The sequence below is a fragment of the Haliaeetus albicilla genome, chromosome 2 (assembly GCF_947461875.1).
Source record: "Haliaeetus albicilla chromosome 2, bHalAlb1.1, whole genome shotgun sequence".
In the NCBI taxonomy this organism is placed as follows: Eukaryota; Metazoa; Chordata; class Aves; order Accipitriformes; family Accipitridae; genus Haliaeetus; species Haliaeetus albicilla.
This window is the reverse complement of record NC_091484.1, coordinates 47,208,997-47,228,226: the sequence shown is the minus strand read 5'-3', so window position 1 is coordinate 47,228,226 and position 19,230 is coordinate 47,208,997. Positions and strand designations below refer to the sequence as shown.

Sequence of the window (19,230 nt, the reverse complement as noted above, 5' to 3'; positions counted from 1 at the left end):
CCTTCCTCACAAAAAAAACAGGGTCCAGAGTTATAGTGCCAACTACTTCCTGGATATCTCCCATGTGCATATACTACCTCCTGCCCACTGTGACACTGAAGAGGGAAAGCAAGCGTGAACATCTGCAAATAAAGCTTACATAGAGGGACAATTCTATGAACTTTGTGGAACACTTCATTCTCAAACATCAGGGCATGGAATATTTCCAACAAATTTCAAAGAATTGGGGCAGGGCGGAGCGGGGGGAGGAAATGACACAAATGGTGCATCAACTCTTGCCACTAATACTTCTATAGACTGAAACTAATTATAGACGAAACTAATTAAGTCATATGAATATCCAGGTCTCAGGGCAAGTTTACAGAAGACATCTAAAAACCTCAATCATTGCCGCTTGCTTAAGAACATCAAGAACAAAAAAGAAACCTAACCGAAGTGGAGCTAACCAACCTTACTCGTAACTTTTTCTGGAGGCAGAGAAGTCACAGAAGGAATGATGACATTCCCTGTTTTCGAAAGGACAGGAATTATTTTGGATATTGAGTCACCTTAGATCTAAACAGAAGGAAATACAGGAAAGCACTATGCACCTCCCTCACACCGGACCATGCAGCTGTTGATAGGGCAACTTCTCCTATGTTCCCACCCTCTCCAGAAGACTGGGTCACCAAGACGAACAATTCCTCAGGCAGCTGCTGCTTAACTGCTAGACCTGATACAACAAGCAGTGTCCCACCAGCTTGTGTCTGGTGGGAGGGAGAAAACCTCTTTAGTATCAGCTGAAACTACATCCAGTTAAGTCAAACATGATATTGCATTCTTAATGTCTTAAATTCCTTTATGCATGCAGGATATCTGAAGAAAAATATATGGCCAACCCAGTGACAAAAAAAGATAAATATATAAGGAAGAAAGAGGAAGGAAACACATGAGAGGAATAAGTAATAAACAAAAGAAGAACCACACAGACAGCAAGGTGGAAGCATTCATAGACTAACTCAGGTACACTATTCCACACAGAAGCAACACAATTACTTTTATCATCGGAAAACAGAAAAATGGTTTGCATAATGCATAAAAAAAAAGAGAATAAGAGAAATAACAGTTATGGGCAAATCTCTAGAAATCCAGGGAGAAAAATTAAGAAGAATGCAAGCATAATGTTATATTGAAATTATTAAAACAGAAAAATAATTTAAAACAGAAAACAAAAGAAGAGAGGGTATCAGTAAAATAAAGCACAAATAAAAGAAACAGTAATGGGCAACAGAGGAACATCATTAATTGGAGAATTCAATAAAGGAAAATACCAAATAAAGTAATTTAAGAGCTTAGAAACATTCATAGAACATTAAAGTTTGCCTTTGGTCTCATTATTGCTAACTTGTAATCTCAAGAATTTTTTAAGAGGCTGTAGTAGGGCAACTGCCAACTGAAAGACACAAGACCAATACTATTTAAAGTCCAGACCTTAAAATCAACATAAAGAAATAAATAAAACTTATGTCAAAGTTTTAGTCACATGTGCAAGTCAAATTAACACAAGCATGAAGCACAAAAGGGAGAATGCAGTATATAGTTGTAAGACCATAAAGCAAGGTGCTAGTACTAAATGCTTGTACACACAAAGCAAGAGTAAATTATGTTTGACACAACTACTGCAGATTACTCAATTTAGAAAAAAAAATTGTCTATGAAAAGGAAAACTGTGGTAAGAGTGAAAATTGCATATAAAACCTTGTTCTCCTAGCCTAGCACTGTAAAGAAATATTTTCTTATCAAAACAATGAAAATTATATTCACACAAAACAATGTTTTCCACGAGAACTTTGAAATTATATATATCAGCAATAAATTAACCATAAGTAATTCCCATTTCATTATATGTACCATCAGATTAAATCTGTAATTGAGACATTAAATTGCAAGGTTTAGGATTTTCACAGTATACGATTTTACTTTAAAAAGTTAATGAAATTTCCCTTTGTTAGCATTGTGATCAGAAATACTAATTTGAGTATATAAACCACAAAAAAAAGTATTTTTCCTTCCACATATGTTAAAAGAAGTTAAATGCCTCAATCGAACATAGGTTTCATTAAAAATTGAGATATCTATCATTAACAAATACACCAAGATATATCGGGGGGGGGACGGGGGGGGGGGGGCGACACCAAACACTCAGCATAGCATTTTAGGAAGGAAAAAAAAAAAAAAATATATATATATATACACACACACACAGATGCCCTTCAGTGGATAAGGAATACATATCATTATTTCTGATCCTCTTATTTTCAAGACATCACAAAAATCATTACATATGCTTCAGAAAGGTAAGATGATACAATGATATCAAATACTACAACATTTGGGAAAACTGAAAACAAACATAGTTTTGAGTTATTATAAAGCACATGGAATGCAAAGGTTTAAGTGAAGAGGTGCCAGGCCTCACAGGGAAGAAAGGTCCCAAGACCAATCAGGGACATCCCTCCTCAGTCTGCAGCAGCAGTTGTTAGAACAGCAGCACGGCAAAGAGCAAGGCTTCATCACACCTCCAAGTCAAACAGTTCCAAGATCATTCCGACTATCAGCAAAACTTTAAAGCAATCACTCTTTTTCTACAGTTACACAGACTGAATACTTATTTCCTAAAGCATATACACCACCAGATTTTTAACTCATCCACACAGTCTGGAATGCCAAATGCTGAAAACAGGATGACTGGGAACGTCCGGCATGTTCTTTCCCATTGCTTTCAGTACCAATTAAGAGCTATGAGAGAAATTATCCCAAGTCTGAGGCTGTGTTTCATAATCAGTCAGTTAGCTGTGGCAAGAATTTTGCGATGAACTTCTAGAGTATTTTCTACTTGGCCTTGTCTGACAGCACCGACAGGAAGAGTGGAAATGCAGAGCATCCTACAGGATATGTAGCAATTCAAACTTCCTGCTCAAGTTTGTTCCCTTACATCACAAGGGATAGCCTAACCTACACTGCCTCAGAGGCACCAGCAGAAGTGTTGAGTACAGTTATATCTTAGAATTGCAAAAATATACTAGAGAACAGGAATACGTGATCTTAAAAAAGTGGTATTTATGAAACAATAGCATTCTGACACAAACAGATTTCATTAAAATAGAACTGGGATCACCCTGTTCTTCCCAGAAGCAAGGGATTAAGGGAAGAAAGGCAGAGGAACAGACATAAAAAATAAAAATCAAAAATCACACTGTAAGAACAGCACAGCTACATTTAAGCATAATTCTTCAAATTAAGCCCCCAAATTAATGAACGTTCTTGGAAAGAAAATGTGTGAAGCTCATCTTCCTACCCAAAACTCCAACTGCAATGGGACACTGAATGAAGCATTTCAGACATCAATGTTATAGACAACAGGCACCTGTGACCTTTTAATTAGGCCATATTACTCCTCACTTGAATTAACACAGCACTATTTCTACCTGTGAAATAAAAAACAGTTCTTGATATTTAGTATTTCTGATTATCAAAAATTCTTCAAACCAAGTCAAGGCACAGAAAGGACATCATACAGGCCATTCGATGTAGGAAGGGACTTAATGGAAAATAAGCAGCAATGATGAGTTTATCTCCTTCTCCTGCTGGCAACTGGTGGACCAACTAACTATGAGGTTCAAATCAAATTGGTCTTGTGCTTACTGTCTGAGAAAATATGCAAAGCAGCAGGACTGAAGAAGTTTAAGGGGCACTGGTGAAATAGCTTCAAAATAAACTACTGAACCACTATGGTCAAATTCTGTATTCTGTCCAGGGAAATCCCTGGATTTTCAGAGAATTCGACTTGAACAAAACCAGTTAAAATTTTGTGGGGCTTTTTAAATGTTTGTATTTTAACATTGACATTTTACAAGAATAAATTTGACTCATGCTGTTTTACCTGCAACACTGAGATCACATCCCCTTCCATATAGAAAACAGGATGCCAACAGACACTGTAACTTCTTCAGAAATCCACCGCCCCTCTCTGAGGATTTTACAGCTACTTCTGCTTCAGAGCAAGAATAACATCTTTAACAGGTATTCCCAAACTCTGAGAGGGTAGGAACTGACCTCTTTTCCAAAAGAAATGGCAGTTATAAAAGCCATCCCCTAGCTGAACATACCTACCATCTATGCTTACTCACATTAAAAATAAATGCCCATTTCACATCATACCTACGTGGTCATCGTTTTAAGGTTTAATACTATAGAAATTATGTAAACAAGGTTAGAGTGCTCTTGTTAAAATATTTCAATATGTTTATATCATTAAATAATGCCTCATTTTTTCAATTCAGAAATCGGACATTACGGGGGCGGGGGGACACAGGGACAATGGGGGGACAGGACAGAACAAGCAATTAAGCCCAAGATCACAATGCCTTGTACTTCTTGAAGTTTCTCTCTTGTATAACTGGAAGTGCCAATTGCAATTGATTTTTCTGTTATTCCAGCCTCAGTACTCTCAGCCAAGCAACGGTGAAAAGTGCTAATGGGATTTCAAAATATTAATTCTTTAAGTGTTGCCAATAACTTACATTCAACGCGAATGGTTTCTTGTTTCTAATAATAGCAACTCTTCTAATGCTAGTTCAAAGGAAAACATGCTTTGTCATCTTTGTAAGGGTGGGGAGAAAGGGACAAACATATTTAAAACAGAGATAATTCCCTAGAGTGCAACCAGACAGAGGAAATCGTCATTTGGAGCTCCTTCAGCTGTCTAACCAGACAAGCTATTATTATTTTTATTGAACTAAGGAACTTTACACTTTTCCTCTTCCGCACTGTTTTGGGGAATGGTCCAGACTGACATTTTAGAGCTGTTGCAGAAATCTACATTCAGTCTCAGCAGTTTAGGCCCAACTGTACACCCTAAGAATAGTCCTGAGCGTTTAGACACTATCTTTTACTAACAGCCAACAAAATATTTAAAAACAAAACACTAGGAACAGATGACATCCATTCTTTGTAAAAGGTTAATTTTCCTAATTTTACCATTCCTCACATAATTTTAACTGACACTCCACAGAATATGGAGTTATTAAAAGAGCTGTCATAGCAACAATTAGGGACGCAGAGCAGACCAGCAACAGGGTAGCCTTCGTTTACAGAATATATTGAAGAAGAGAGGCTTTTCACCTCCAGAGGGGCTCCAACTGATGCTCTAGCTACAGCTCATCTGCCAAAACATTGTCACCAAGGCAAAGCCCCAGCATACAAGTTTCACAAAAGGACAGAAAACTAATTTCTTTCCACACCCTGCTAATTGTCTACACATTTGAAGCTCTCTCTACCAGCAAAACATAGTTTAGTCACATGAAGCATCAGAGCAACCTTCCACACCCATGTATCAAGGAACAGAAAAAATTAACAAGGCTATAATGTATCAAGCAGTTAACTGTGTTCTGCATCTTTCAGAACTGGACTAACATGTACACTACAATCTGCTGCTGTTTCACTAAGACTAATTCATTATTATTATAAAGCAAATTAAGCTGCTGAGTCAACCTTTATACTTAAAACCAAGGCTAATTTGCCTGGTTTTGCTCAAAAACAGTTTTCAATGGTTAGCAGCTATCAAAGTTTAACAAAAAAGTTTGTTAAACATCTCTTATAAATAAAAAGTAGATTGTTTAATGGAAAGGAAATATTACATGTAGTTCATGAACTATCTTGACCAGCTGCAGTAACAAGAAACACCAATGTGTCAGAGCTGATTTTGTATGGCTCATTTTTAGTTGTGGACAAGAAAAAAAAAGTTTTTCTACTTTGTCAAATTTCAAAAATCTTGTCAATCATCATCAGTACTGCAACAAAAGTAGTCTTGCTAAGCTGAGAATTACTTTGTCAAAAATTTAGCTGCTAATAAATTCAAAGGAAGTCCTCACTAAGCATCTCAAAGCAGTTTAATGAGCAACTGGAGGGAAAAAAATTGGAAAAAGAAATATACTCCTCACTTTTTCTGAAGTGCCTTCTTTAGGGGCAACACAGGCTGCAAATGCAGACAGCACAGGCCATCAATTTGAAAGACATTCTAAAACTTCTTGTAAACTAAGTCCCATCGAAATCCTATTTCATGTTTGCTCCTATCAGAGCTTAAGACACTATTGACGAGCAAGAGCCAGAGTTGTAAAACACCATCCACGTCGCTGTAGTCAGGGCAGTACAGCTGCTACCACATGAGAGGCAAGAATGGTGAAGACAGTTGCCTAAAAACACAGGAGACAGACCATTGCAACTTGTCCCTGTCATGGCCTAATCAGACAAAAAAGTGCTGAAACAGCAAAGTTGCATGGAAACAGGCTACACTGGGTCTTGAAAAGCAAAGGAGACATCTGATGAACAAGAAAAGGGGAAGAAGTGAGAAGACACAGAAAGGCCAACCCAACAGACTAGGGAAATGATCACTGCAGCAGGACTCAACGCATGCAGACAGAATGTATTCAACGTGACTGCAGAAATAAGTTCTGATGGCCAAGATGATGAAGAATCGGGGAACAGTGTTTGCTAAGTAGGTAAATAAGTATATGTGCTTGGCATCCAATGACATGATTTCTGATGCAACTAAAATAAGACGACCTGCAGTAAGGGCCAAATAAAAAACACACCCAGTATTTTTTCCTGACAGGAAGTATGATCTTCCCTTGAAATTACTGATTAGAAGGTCCTAATCCTAACTGCATCCACACAAAACTGGACTGAATCTGCTGGGGTCTGCATATGTGGATATAGTCAATGGATGTAGGAAACTGATCTTGAGAAACTAAGTTATGTTTTAACTGCATGATAACAATACATGTAGAACCAGATTCTACCTTTCCTTCATGCTTAAAATATATTTAAGAATAATATTGTCTACATTGTTAAATTATAAAACTAACAGTTATAGTGGGAGGAATATTTCTAAATTTTTAATGGATAAAAAAAAAGACCGTGATCTTGGCCATTCTAGACAGTAGCAAACTACACAAGTCAGCAATGTCTAACAAATTTTTTTATCTCATTTCACTACATGTTCTCAAATAAAATAGTTACTTCGAGAGAGGGAAAAAAACCAACAGACTTCCTGGCTGTCCAGTGTTCCACCTCCTCAAAGTTATTAAGATAAATTTAGGCAGCCTACAGACATGTGCAATTTTCACTATTGCCCTACTCTAGTATCCGTCTAGCATACATTCCACCTCAATGTTCACATATTTTAGAAAGAAAAAAAAAAAGGAGAGAGATATTTAGGTGTTTATAGAGTAGTATACATGTATCAGTAGGCTTGAAGCATTCTGCATCTTCCTGCAAAGTGTGGAAAGGGTTTATGGGTGTGACTGCATACAGTTTTCACAAGGTGTTTTAGCTCCCAAGTCACCATTAGAACACCTAAAAAAAACACGCCATGAAGGACTCCTTCCAGTTCACATATCAGGTAGGTCCTCTGACAGCCAAGAGCTGTCTCATTGTTTGAAAAACTCCCCACAACTGCTTTTCAGGCAGGCAAGAAAAGCCTGCAACTTTGCTAGAGTCCCCCCAAAAATTTAAAAAGTCATCTCCTTGGCAGAGACCAAGCCTGGAATACTTCACCCTGAAGCATCTTATATACAAATATTTTATACACAGGAACTACAAGTAAAGGACATCAGAATCCAGTCCTCCAGACACCAAGGCTAAGTATCATTACTGGTCATCACACACATAAGCACCAAGTTCTACCTCAAAAAGCCAACAGAGCAAGTGTGATCCATGCTGCTACACCAGTGCTAATAGAAAAAAAAATTCAATTTCATGACAATAAAGTGTCTTGGATAGGCATACACAGCTATCATCAAACAGAAAAAACAGTCCGGTATGAGGCACTGACTCAGAACGTTCTACCCCACCCTTGAAATAATCTAAATTAGTATGGTTAATGCTTATGTATCATACTCACCAACACTACTTAATGCAGATTATTAACCCTGACCACCCACCGCATACCCTTCATGGAAAAATAGGTCATGTATTTTTACAGGTTTAACTCACTTAGCAAATTTTACCCTCCCGGTGAAATCTGAGAGCTCATGGCACTACAGAACCACTTTCCTAATGCCCTGAAACTTCGAACTGATGCAAACTGAAAGCTTCAGGATACTTTTTTAGCTCTCATTCAGGAAAGCAAAGCTAAATTTCTCAGGTGTCAGAAAGCAAGCCTTCACCCTTCAAGATTTAAGACAAACCAGTTTTGGACAAATAACCTTCACTGCAGGATAAAACGACAAATTATAAGACACAGGTAACACACTCATCATGTTGGAGGAGTATCTGTATGCCAGACACCTTGCTGACACATTAAAAATAGAAAATCAATCGGTCTTTGCAGAGAAAACCGAGTATGGGGAGAGTCTCGTTCCCAGCAACTCGAAAACCAACACCCCCAGACTGCCCCTCTGAGAGCACCTTCGGACACAGTAGCCATTTCTAGCCCACGCTGATCCTCAAATACCTGCTGGGCTCACAGCTTGGCTGCTCAGCTGCTTTGGGACAGAAACTCCCTACCAGGGAGAGGGAAACCGAGGCAGCCAACTTCTACCAATTACCTACAACCACAAACTCCTGCAACAGCAAAACTGTTGGCTTTAAGCCGTTTAAGAAGAAAGCAAACACGCAGCCTTTACGAAGCTACCGCAGAGGTGGAGGCCAGAGGAGCTGAAGTCGGATCCGGCGTCGGGGGCCCGGGCGGAGACATCTCTCCGGCGAGGCCTAGGGCCGAGGCAGGCCCCCTCCTCACCAGGTGTGCTCCTCCAGAAACAGGGCCCGCCGCGGAGGGGCGGCCCCGCGGCCCCCCGCCGGGCGGGAAAGCCCAGCCGCCGGCGGATCGCGGGGGAGGGCGGGCCCGCCCCGACCGGCTGCCGGCTGCCGCACGGAGCGGGCACGGCGGGCCGCGCTCCGCCGCGGCGCTGGAGCGTCCCCCTCCCGTCCCGCCCTGCCGGCCCCCGACGGGCGAACAGCGCCCGGCCGGGGGGAGGGAGGGCTGATAAGAGGGGCCCGGCGCTGCCCTGGGCGGGCTGGCCGGCGCCTCTGCCCTCCCCGGCCAAGGGGGAGGCTGCCCGCTACCGAGGCGGCTCGGAGGCCCCGGCGAGGGCAGAGCCTCCCCTCGGCCGCGGCGCGCAGCTGCCCGCTCGGGCGGACGGAAAGCCGCTCCCTCCCTTCCCGCACCCCGCCGGCCGCGGCGGGGCTCTTACCTCTGCTAACATTATTAACCCCGCTGCGCTGCGGCGCCTCTAGCCCCGCAGCATGGCGAAGCCTCGCGGCCGCGCGGAAAGCTCCCCCTCGCCCTGCGGGGAGGCGAGGCGAGGCGAGCGCCGCCAGAGCCCTGCCGCCTCCCTCAGCGGCCGCCCGCCGCCCCCAGCCCCGCAGCCGCCCTCGCAGCTGGGTCCGGAGAGGCCGCCATCTTGAGAAAGCTACGTGCACCGCCGCCGCCGCTCCCCGCCCGGCGCGCCAGCCCATTGGGGCTGCGGGACGCGGGGCCGCCCCTGCCGGGGCCGGCTCACTCCCCGCCCCGCCCCGCCCCGCCCGCCGCGGCCCGGCCCGGCCCGGCCCGGCCCGGCCCGCCGTTCCGCCAGTCCGCGCCCCTGCCTGCCTGGGCCGGGGGGATCGTGACCAGCACGGGCGGCCCTCTGTCAGGGTCCGGCCCCAGAGCTGCGCTGTGGCGGGCGGGAAGGCGCCGAGGCCCCGCGGTCTGGTAAATCCGGGGGCCGGGTATGGCTCGGCGGGTCGGTGCCGGAGCCGGAGTCCGTCCCGCGGTGCAGCGGCCCTGAAAGGGAGAAGTTGAGCGCAGCAGAATTTGAAACGCTGTTGTCAAAGCAGCTCTGCTGTGGGCTTTGGTTTGGGTTTTGTTTGTGGGGTTTTTTTCCCCTGCCTCACTCGAGACTGCTTTGTTTCTGAGCTCTTCGGTGTCAGGCAGCTGTTCTGAGGACGCTAACTGAAGTATTTTTTTTACATTTCTGACCAAGCAGCACGCCTCTCATCCACCAGTAACGTATGCATCACTGCATGTGTTTCCCTCCTCTAGATGTTAAGAAAGAGACATCTCTAAGTCTGCTACCTACAGTGTTCTTGCGTAGTGGCGTAAATTGTGGAACCGAAACATCTCGGAACCCGAGCGGTGTCTGCGCCAGACCAGCGAGCCCTGCTCATGAGGCGATGTACCCCACAGCTCAGTATTTGAATACACAGGTTCCTGTCTGAAACTTGTTGCTCTTCTTTTAAACACTGTTCTGTGGGGTTTTGTTTGCTTGCTTGTTTTTTAACTAGGCTTTAAAGTTACAAAGTTAACTTCAGGTGCATTGGGAGAGTAGAAACAAGATGGGATTCTTTTCTGCATTGCAAATAACGGACAATGCACACCAAAGACGTAGTAATGGTTAGCAGTGAAGATGGAGGATAAGCAACACTACTCTTATAACATGAAGAAAAACAGCCTTCTTCAATTACGGTATTTTTTCTCCCCGACTAAAAGCAAAGTCCCTTTTCTTGCAGAGGTGCAAAGGGTTAGGGTGTTAGGCAGCCCTTAAGGCTGGTAGGTTTTATGAAACTTCTCTAATTTTCCCAGGGATTGTCAAATATTTAGTACTCCAAGGTTGCCCACTTCTTAGTTTTCTTTGTGAGTATTACGGAGTTTCAGTTTTACTCATAGAACTGTTTTTCCCCTGTCAGAGACCCAGCTGTTAGTCATGTGGATTGCCCTTTCAAAAAGGCAGACCCTCAATATTCATAATAATTTATCTGACTTTTCTAAATATTCCAAAATATTAGCTTTTTAAAGTATCTAGTAAGCTTTGTACTTCTGAGTCTGTATTTTTCAATGCTTCGTGTTAGCATTCCTTTTTCCTCCAAGCTGATCCCTCAGAGAAAATCCAAATCTCACAGCACACACAACTCTATTTTAAACAATAGGTTTAACAATAACAGAACCATGCAGTGGTCTAGCACATGGTATTTCACCATCTTGATAAATTAAAAATTGTTCAAAAACATTGAGCAAGGGGAGTTGTGAAATACCAATTCCATTGTATCACTTTGGTCCCCTAACATTTATTTACAGCATTCTGTAGATGCTTATTTGGAAGACAGTCATATATATACACAGCTGTGGTTCTCTGTTCGTGGCTTTCATCACACTTCAGTTCAGGCAAATAATGCCCTGTGCTCAGGTCTGTGGTAGAGGAAACCCTGAGGGACCCATAATATAGCAGGGTGCTCAGTAAATCGTCAGTTGTGTAATTATGCAATAACATCAACACATACTTAGCTAGGTAGAAAACAGAATCAAAATACTTAAAACACCTACTGTTTGCCATGTCACTTAGTCATAAATACATTCTCTGGGCAAGACACAGTATCACGCACTGATAAGATAAATTACCCAGCTTATAAAATGTAAGGGATAAACAGGAGGTAAAAGTCTCATGATATTTATGAATACATATAAATGATAGTAGTTGAAGCAAGATGGTCTAGCAAAAGAAACTGTCTTTTGGCACCGTATTTCTTTACCTTGTATGTTTAGACACATCAGGTAAGGTTTTCAAAAGAAGTAATCACGTTTGAAAACTTATTGCAAAACTATATATATCCTAAGCGTGCTAGATGTAAAAGAAGAGCAAATCTTATGCAAATCTCACAGCAAGATGAAGTCACAATTAATACTTTGTACTTGAATTTGAATTTGCCCTTACTTCTGCTTGGGATTTGGCAGCCTAACAGCATACCAGTCAGGGAAGCAAATTCCATTCTTGTACAGCAGGAATAAACCCACCAATACTTCTACTGAATACTATTCTCTGATTTTACACCTGTCAGCATAGCCTTAATATTGTCGCAAAATAGTTATTAATGTTGTAATCCATTGTTCTAATTTTTGGTTAATACGATTTCAACTTAAAAGGGAAAGGTAGTATAATTGCAACAGCAGGAATGAGGCTGTGAGGAAGGACTGAACCACACGGAAGTAGACTCAAGGCAGAAGAGGGGGCAGCATTGTAAAGAAGAGGTAAGAAGAGGCAGCAGCTTGGAAAGCGCATGATATGAGGTGCTTCTTGAAAAACTAGTCTGCTGGGAATAGCACAAAAGAGGAAGAGAAAGCTGCCCATCACTGAGGAATTAAACAGTTAATGTTACCTGTTCCCGTTCTTGGAATAAACTGAAAAATTGTAGGTACAAATTCTTTTTTTTTTTTTCTGGGGAGAAGGGTGTTTCTAAATTAGTATGAGCAGGTCTGGAAACCAGGCTTTCAACTGTGATCAAAAGGATTACCAATGGTAGGCCAGAAGCACTTGAACACGTATTTGTTTCCCTGAGCCCATCTTCAAGTGATAGTAACGCTATTAGACTTGATGAGTCATCCATGAGACAGTCATATTCCTTACATTTTATCCTGGTGCATTCATTACACATACAGCTTGGGAATGGCGGTGCAACGAGCTAGCGTACTTAACGGAAGCAGTGCAGCCACATTAGCACCGTGCTCATGAGGCAGAGCAGCACGCTTGTTATTTTCTTATCACTTCCACAAATCCACAAGCACTCTGCAAAGAACTGTTAGGGCAAGTATGTATGTCTGTAATCAAATGCAAACTTGGCAGAAAGTTTTTGCACCCAGTCCTTAAAACACTCAGAGAATTTGCTTATAGGCCTAGACAAATGCTTAATTCAACCAGAAGTAGTACCTTAATGCTGATGGCTGTAAATACCTTCATATTTATAAGACTAATTTATATAGTTATAGACTATATAGACTTATAAGACATATTTATAAGACTCCTACCTGTTGCCAAACATGTTGGTGTTCTTTGCATTTATTACAGTTTTCACTGACTACTAGCAAAGTAAGTTGTCTGATGGTCTGGATCCACATTTTGAAATCCCACTGCAGACACTGGAAGCTGTGGGGGGTATCTACTGAAGTTATGGATGAATGCAGCATTAAAATCTGAAACAGAGCAGGAGGAGATAGGGGTAGCACCAGCAGGTTCTCCATCTAAGACTTTATAAAGTTTTTTGTAAAGTGAAGTATAGTGAGTGCACCAATTTAAAAGACAGGCTCAGAGAGAAAAATATAGGTGTGAGAGGGCAGACACAGCACACGCGGAAGGGGAATAGGCAAGATTTAGCAATTAAAAAGCAACTGTGCCAACTTGCAGCGAAGCACAAAAGAGAGCAAATTATTTTCCAGCCCTGAAAGGAGCTCAGTCCCACAACCTAAATGACTGTTAGCTCACCAGCTATGAAAAATGAAATCAGTGACCTAACTGCCATTAAGATAACCTCTGAAGCAGCAGGAACCTGCATTCAGAGAGCAAAAGGATGTGTTCTCTTGGCATATACAAGAAGACAAGTGATGACTAAGGAAAGGGGAAACTACAAACAGGGTTGGGGGAGGGACAGACTGAACGAACAACAGACTGATTTTGCTTTAGTAAGCAGTTTCATTAGAATGGCTACGAGACTGTTTCTAACTTCATCAGCAAGCCTGAACTTTTGTACCTTTCTGTACAGTCTAGAAAAGATCTTTTACAGAATTATTTCTGTATACTATAAATTAGCTCTGACTGTCCATAACCAGCTGACATAAACCAAAGTTTGGCTTCTGTTCTCTTGTTTAAGTTGTTCATAGCTCAAGCTGGCAGTTTGCTTAGGGTTGTTTAGTTTGGGATTCATTTTTTTAGGGGGAAGAAGGTGAGGTGGAGGAGCTCTGAAGAACTTGTAGTCATTAAATGTTTCAAGTGTTAAGTCTTACTGTTTAAAAGCAATTCTCTATAGTTGCATTCCATTACATTTCAAGTAAGATCAGATGGCCCCAAAATTCTACATAGCAACATGATTGAAAGGGAAACTCAGAGCATCTTTTATGTGTGAAATTTGAATATTCTGTTATTTCAGGATGCTGCCTATTCTAAGCTCTTTGGTCTGAGCTGCCTGATCAGAAGTTTTCCTTCTGATCAGGATCACAACTCTATAATTTCCAGTTAAAGATCTCATTCACTTTCTGCTTTCTCAGCATTCACCTGAGATGCAGCACAGAGAGAAAATGCAGGGGTGTATGTGAAGGGGCCACTCAAGACAATATGATGTGAATGTTGGGCATTAGATAATTACTGAAGAATTATCAGATTAAATTCCTGCTTCATACTTTGCAATAAGGATGCAATAGCTGCCCAGTGTTCATATTCTCAGAATTGTTTATTGGAGGCTGAAATTTCTTTTAAAGCTTTTGCCAGCTTACATGTCTTCACTGTAGTGAACCTTCTGCTATTCAAACAGCTGTCTCCAGCTAGGACAGACACTGTTTGCCTTAGCAGCTTAATCCTAGTTGTCTAAGCAAGTATTAGAATAAAGATAAACTATATTTCTTAATACAAAGGAAACTCTCCCAAAATTGGTGTCTCTCTCAGAAGTCTATAATGCCATGACTAGAGTCATCTCAGAATTGTAACATAGGTGTTAGTCATCAGCTCCTTAGCTTCTGGTCATGGATTTTCTGTGAAAATAATGCACACAAGCAGAAGGCTTCCTATGCTATTTGCACACTGCTGCTACAGAGGGCAGCAAGATAGGATACAAAACTGTTTAGAAAAATCACCTTCATCCTTAAAATTCCTTTGGACACAACCAATGCAGTTCTTGATCTTTGAAGATAAAACTGTTAAATAGAATTTTTATTCTACAGTATGGTAAATGATCCCATTCCCTCCTTTCAAGTGGGTCAGGAGTCATGAGAACATATCTGTGGTTTGAAGATATTTCTGTTGCTCTTCAGAGTACTTGCTGTTACCTATGCTTGACATGATGACAGCAACTACCTGTTGCAAAAGGGTTTGGATGGTTTCTCTTCTGAGATTTGAACTCCTGAATGTGTCTGGCAGGTAGATCAGCCTAAGTGACGGGTCCACAGGTCTGAAAAGTACCTCCTTTTGGTATCTTCTTGAGCATACATACGGCCATTTTTAGAACACATTGCAAACAATTTGTGTACATGGGTTTTAGTTTTGTTTGGTGATGGAGATCTGGTAGACTCAGTTTACTTTTCTGGTAAGAAGAATTTGTTTGCGTCATTATATTGTGGTTATCCTTCCAGGCATTAGGTGTATGTCATGAGCAGATGAAGTTTGGGCCTGAATTTTCAGGTTACATACTGCTTTAATAGTGATTACAGTGATACTGACACTGTGATAAAGTGTTACAGTGATACTGAACTTTGCCAGTGAATTAAGACCAAAATGAAGATATTCAATGGCATGGAGAACACAAAATGGGTTATATCTAAAACACTGTGGTAGAAAATACCCGCTTAATAAGACTGACAGCTAGCAAAAGACAGACAAGTAGGAAGCAAAGCTATTCACTATGCATTAAAAAATTTAGCTTCATTTACCATATTTGTATTCTGCAAAATTGGTATCAGTGGTGTCCTCTTCACATAAACCCATATGAAGATATCCTGAAAAGTCTGAGAAATCTGACTAACTGTACTGCAGATAACAAATGATATGAGAGGTTCTTTAGTTAGGAAATAAATTTAAAAACCAAAAGCTGAACAGAGGGGAATTATAAGTGATTCTAAAACTTTTTCCTTTTTTTTTTTCAAGTGATGTTTTCCACTGAGTCCTAAATGCCTAATCCATAATAAAAAATTTTCTAAGACAGTTAATCTGCTGATGGGGAGGGGAGCGCAGAATGAGAAGAATGGAATAGCTAAGAGTAAAATAAATATTCTGTCTGCAGTATCAGCAGCCCCAGGTCTTCAGAGCCATTAGCCAAACTCTAAGAATCATGACATTGGAAATGAAAGTTGTTTACATTTTCCCTGTTTCCTGAACCTCTAAGAAGCAGTCAAGTCATATGTTCAGGCTTTGCAATCAGAAAGGCTACAAACTCTTTTTAAAGCTTATTTCTTCTTGCATTGAATGACGTGGCTCCACAAACTTTAAGAAGGAAGCTAAATATTGTAAGTTATAATAAATTTGTGAGAACACTGGAGGGCTTATTACACTTTTCTCCCATTGGGCATCACTGATGTTTGCGTCTTCTCTCCAGGTGAAGAGTATTGTATTGCACTCAGAGCTAAAGCTCTCACTGCTTAGACCTTCGAGGTCACTTTGCAGACTGGCTTCATTCTTCTGGTCCTTTGTTTTGCTGCCCACTTACAGCAATTTGTTCATAACAAAGACTGATGCAAAAAACCTCTACAAAACCTCTACAAAATGTAGAGACTTAATTTAATCATTGAAAAGAGCCACAGGAAATCCAAACTCCTGAAATGAAATGCTGCTTGTAATGCATTAGGAAGAGGACAATACAGAGTACAACAATCATTGCTTATTTGAATGGCAGCGTTTCCCCTGGTTTTGTTAAAAACAGACCCAGAATACTCTCCTCTATGTACTTTACAACACAAGTCAGTTGCTGCTTCCCTGAAGGAGGGCTAAAAAATGGTCCTATGTCAACTCCAAATTGTTTTTCATGTATTACAAGGACTACCAGGTCCCTCCTTCACCAGAAAAACCTGTTCCTCAGGCACTCCTCTTCCTCATAGTTAGACGCATAGTCAGAAAGGCCATTATGAAGAATCTTTAACTGGATACATTTTATATACAAAATGTGTCCTTGACTAAAGATTTGATACCTCTGAATGTTTCTATGGTTTGTTTGGTTTATCTTTGAGATTCTGGTTTTCCCCTCAAGTTTTTCACAAGATTTTTTTTTAATGTTACTTTTTGGAAAAAAATATTCTTTCTGATTGTAACAGTTCCTCTACAAGGTAGGAGACTTTCTGCAAGACCACTGCGAGCCATTTAGGATTAAATTAAGGATCATTGCACTCTTAACTTCAACTCCTACTCACATGTTGCCAGTACTCTCCTTTCCCTTAACACACAATAGCGTCTCATATATCAACCTGAGCTACCTAGACAGGGAGGTGTGAGATGGAGCCCAGCTTTCCTGTGTGGGTTCTTCCTTCACTTTATCAGGAGGACTAATTGCCACTTGTCCTTTCTCATAATTTACATCCAGTTCCAGAAAGACAGACAGGTTTCTCCACAGTTTATTGTGAAAGAATTGGAACAATGTACGCCACTGCTGCCGACGTGAGGACATCAGCAATACACCTAGGGTCATGAAGGATTAGTAAAGGCATAATCTTAGATAGGCTTTTGCAGAGTGACTCACACACCTGAGTATTAATCCTTGCAGAAAAGGCATATCCTAAAGCAGGATGTTGAAATTCTCCATATTGAATCCCATAATTTCCTGATAATTCCCATTCTCTCTTGAAATAGTTCCTCTGGAAATGCCTGCTGGAAAAAGGATTTGTGAGCCTGAAATGCATATTTTGTCTTTCCCTTCCTCCTTGATGTCAGTGGGTTTAACAAAGGGTATTGCTTTTTCTTCAGGCTGAGCACATAGTACTTCAGGTTTATTTATCCCTCATATTACAAGCAGTATAGATGCTGCAGTCAGATTATATCCTCACATTAAACCAACAATACAATCACATAGATTTTATTTAGAAACACTGAATATTAACATCACTTGACCCAGACTACTCTGGAGTCAAAGTTGAGATTGCAAAGTAACAGACTAAGCTAAATTCTCTTAAACAGCTATGCACAGGTGTCTGCAATGCAGTTTTGAGTTGAAATTCAGATCTGCTTAGTCATCATACTGATAAAAGATTTTGGATTTATGCAGATCGATTACAACCTTTTATAAACCTGTTCTTCCTAGATTCCCACAAGGATCACCATTTCACTTTTGAGATATGAAATAACTGCCAGAAAAAGCCTGATTTACTCCAAACTCAGCAGTGCTTTGGAGGTGAAAAAGGACAGGAGAAAAGAAAATATGTGTTCTGTCCAACTCTGACAGATGACTGCTTTTAGCATTGTTATTTTGAATTTTTATTCATCTATTCAATTAAAAATTTGCCAGTTAAGGACAATCTTAGCTACATCAAGTTCTTCCTCAATACAAGATGCAATTAAAAACTTACTTAATATCTTCAAGTGTTTCCAGAGGTAAAGCTCAAACAGCAGCTAGTTCTCCAATTTAAGCTCCAAATTATCTGAAAAAAGTGACAAAGAGCAAGGCTGGAACAGAGATTTTCCAGTTACGAAGCATAAATCGACTGCACTAGATCTTTTCTTGCACCTTTCTGGAGCAGTCCAATGAAAACACACTTTGAAAATATATCAGGGGAAAGAAACAAAACCAAGTTAGGATAATATACTTATTGTGCAATTTTAAGATTATTTTTTTTTTAATCACAGTCCCATCTGCATCCAGCAGTGGAAAATAAAAATCTGCCCTGCAAAGTCTTCTAGTATTCACCTTCATCCATCTGTACTCTCTCTGCTCACTCAGTGCCATTTTTTTTTTGTTCCTCACCCTGCAATATCTGGACTTAATACTTCTTTACTTCTATTCCTCCTTTCTCATACTGGGAATATGCTTCCCTCCTCCTTTCTGCTGCTAGGCCCCTAGTGTGGCAACATATCCATATTTCTTACAGAAATACCTCTCTTTCTCAGGGCTGAGCATGAATATGGGCTGATGTCTTCTGCTTTGCACCTAGGGAGGGTACCATCCCAGGGGAGCAAGCAAGCTGCCAGGCTTCATCCATCTTCTGCCTCTCCCTCAAGCCAAAGAGCTTCTATCTCAGAAAGGAAAAGTGCTCTGGGATAAGGCTGATGGTAGCTACCAAAAGCACTTCTGGATCTAATATATCAGTCATTCTTACTAATGGGGAAAGCAAATGTCTGCTCTGTAACTTTAAACTGTATATAGCTTTTCAATAAATATGAAATAGCTTTATATAGACATATCAAATACAGTTACAGTTCATTATAGCAGGTCCTGTGGTTGGTTTTGTTGTTTCACCTAAAGCCACTGTCTGTGCAGTCATGAGTCTGAGCCATGTGATGATGAAAGATTCTGCTCTAGGCAAGCAAGTTTTTGTTCTTCCTCTTGACACAGAATTGCTTATGTATGTGAATCCTAAAGCCTTAGAAAACCAGGGAAGTACAGAAGATGCATTTCTTTTTAGTGATGCAGATACCCCTTGATTCAAAACCCTCCATTTTTGTTACTCCTAATGCTTTGAGCCTTCAGAAACTTTTGCATCTGTTAACTTTGCTACTGGAGTAACTTTTATAATCATTCAATGCACAGAACTAAAGC

At 40.9% G+C, this 19,230-nt stretch overlaps 1 protein-coding gene across 4 annotated transcripts in view; it reads right to left on the bottom strand.

The window, feature by feature from the left end:
- Positions 1-9,478, bottom strand: part of SNX13 (sorting nexin 13) — a 77,609-nt gene extending 68,131 nt beyond the window's left edge. Inside the window, exon 1 of one of the 4 annotated variants that reach the window (XM_069773915.1) lies at positions 9,234-9,478. In XM_069773915.1, the coding sequence (XP_069630016.1) occupies positions 9,234-9,245 (12 nt within the window). In that variant the 5' untranslated portion in view covers positions 9,246-9,478. Of the gene's footprint in view, positions 1-8,674; positions 8,869-9,233 lie in introns of those variants that run through there. The other 3 variants (XM_069773921.1, XM_069773901.1, XM_069773907.1) reach the window with 3 other exon arrangements.
- Positions 9,479-19,230: the final 9,752 nt, after the last annotated feature.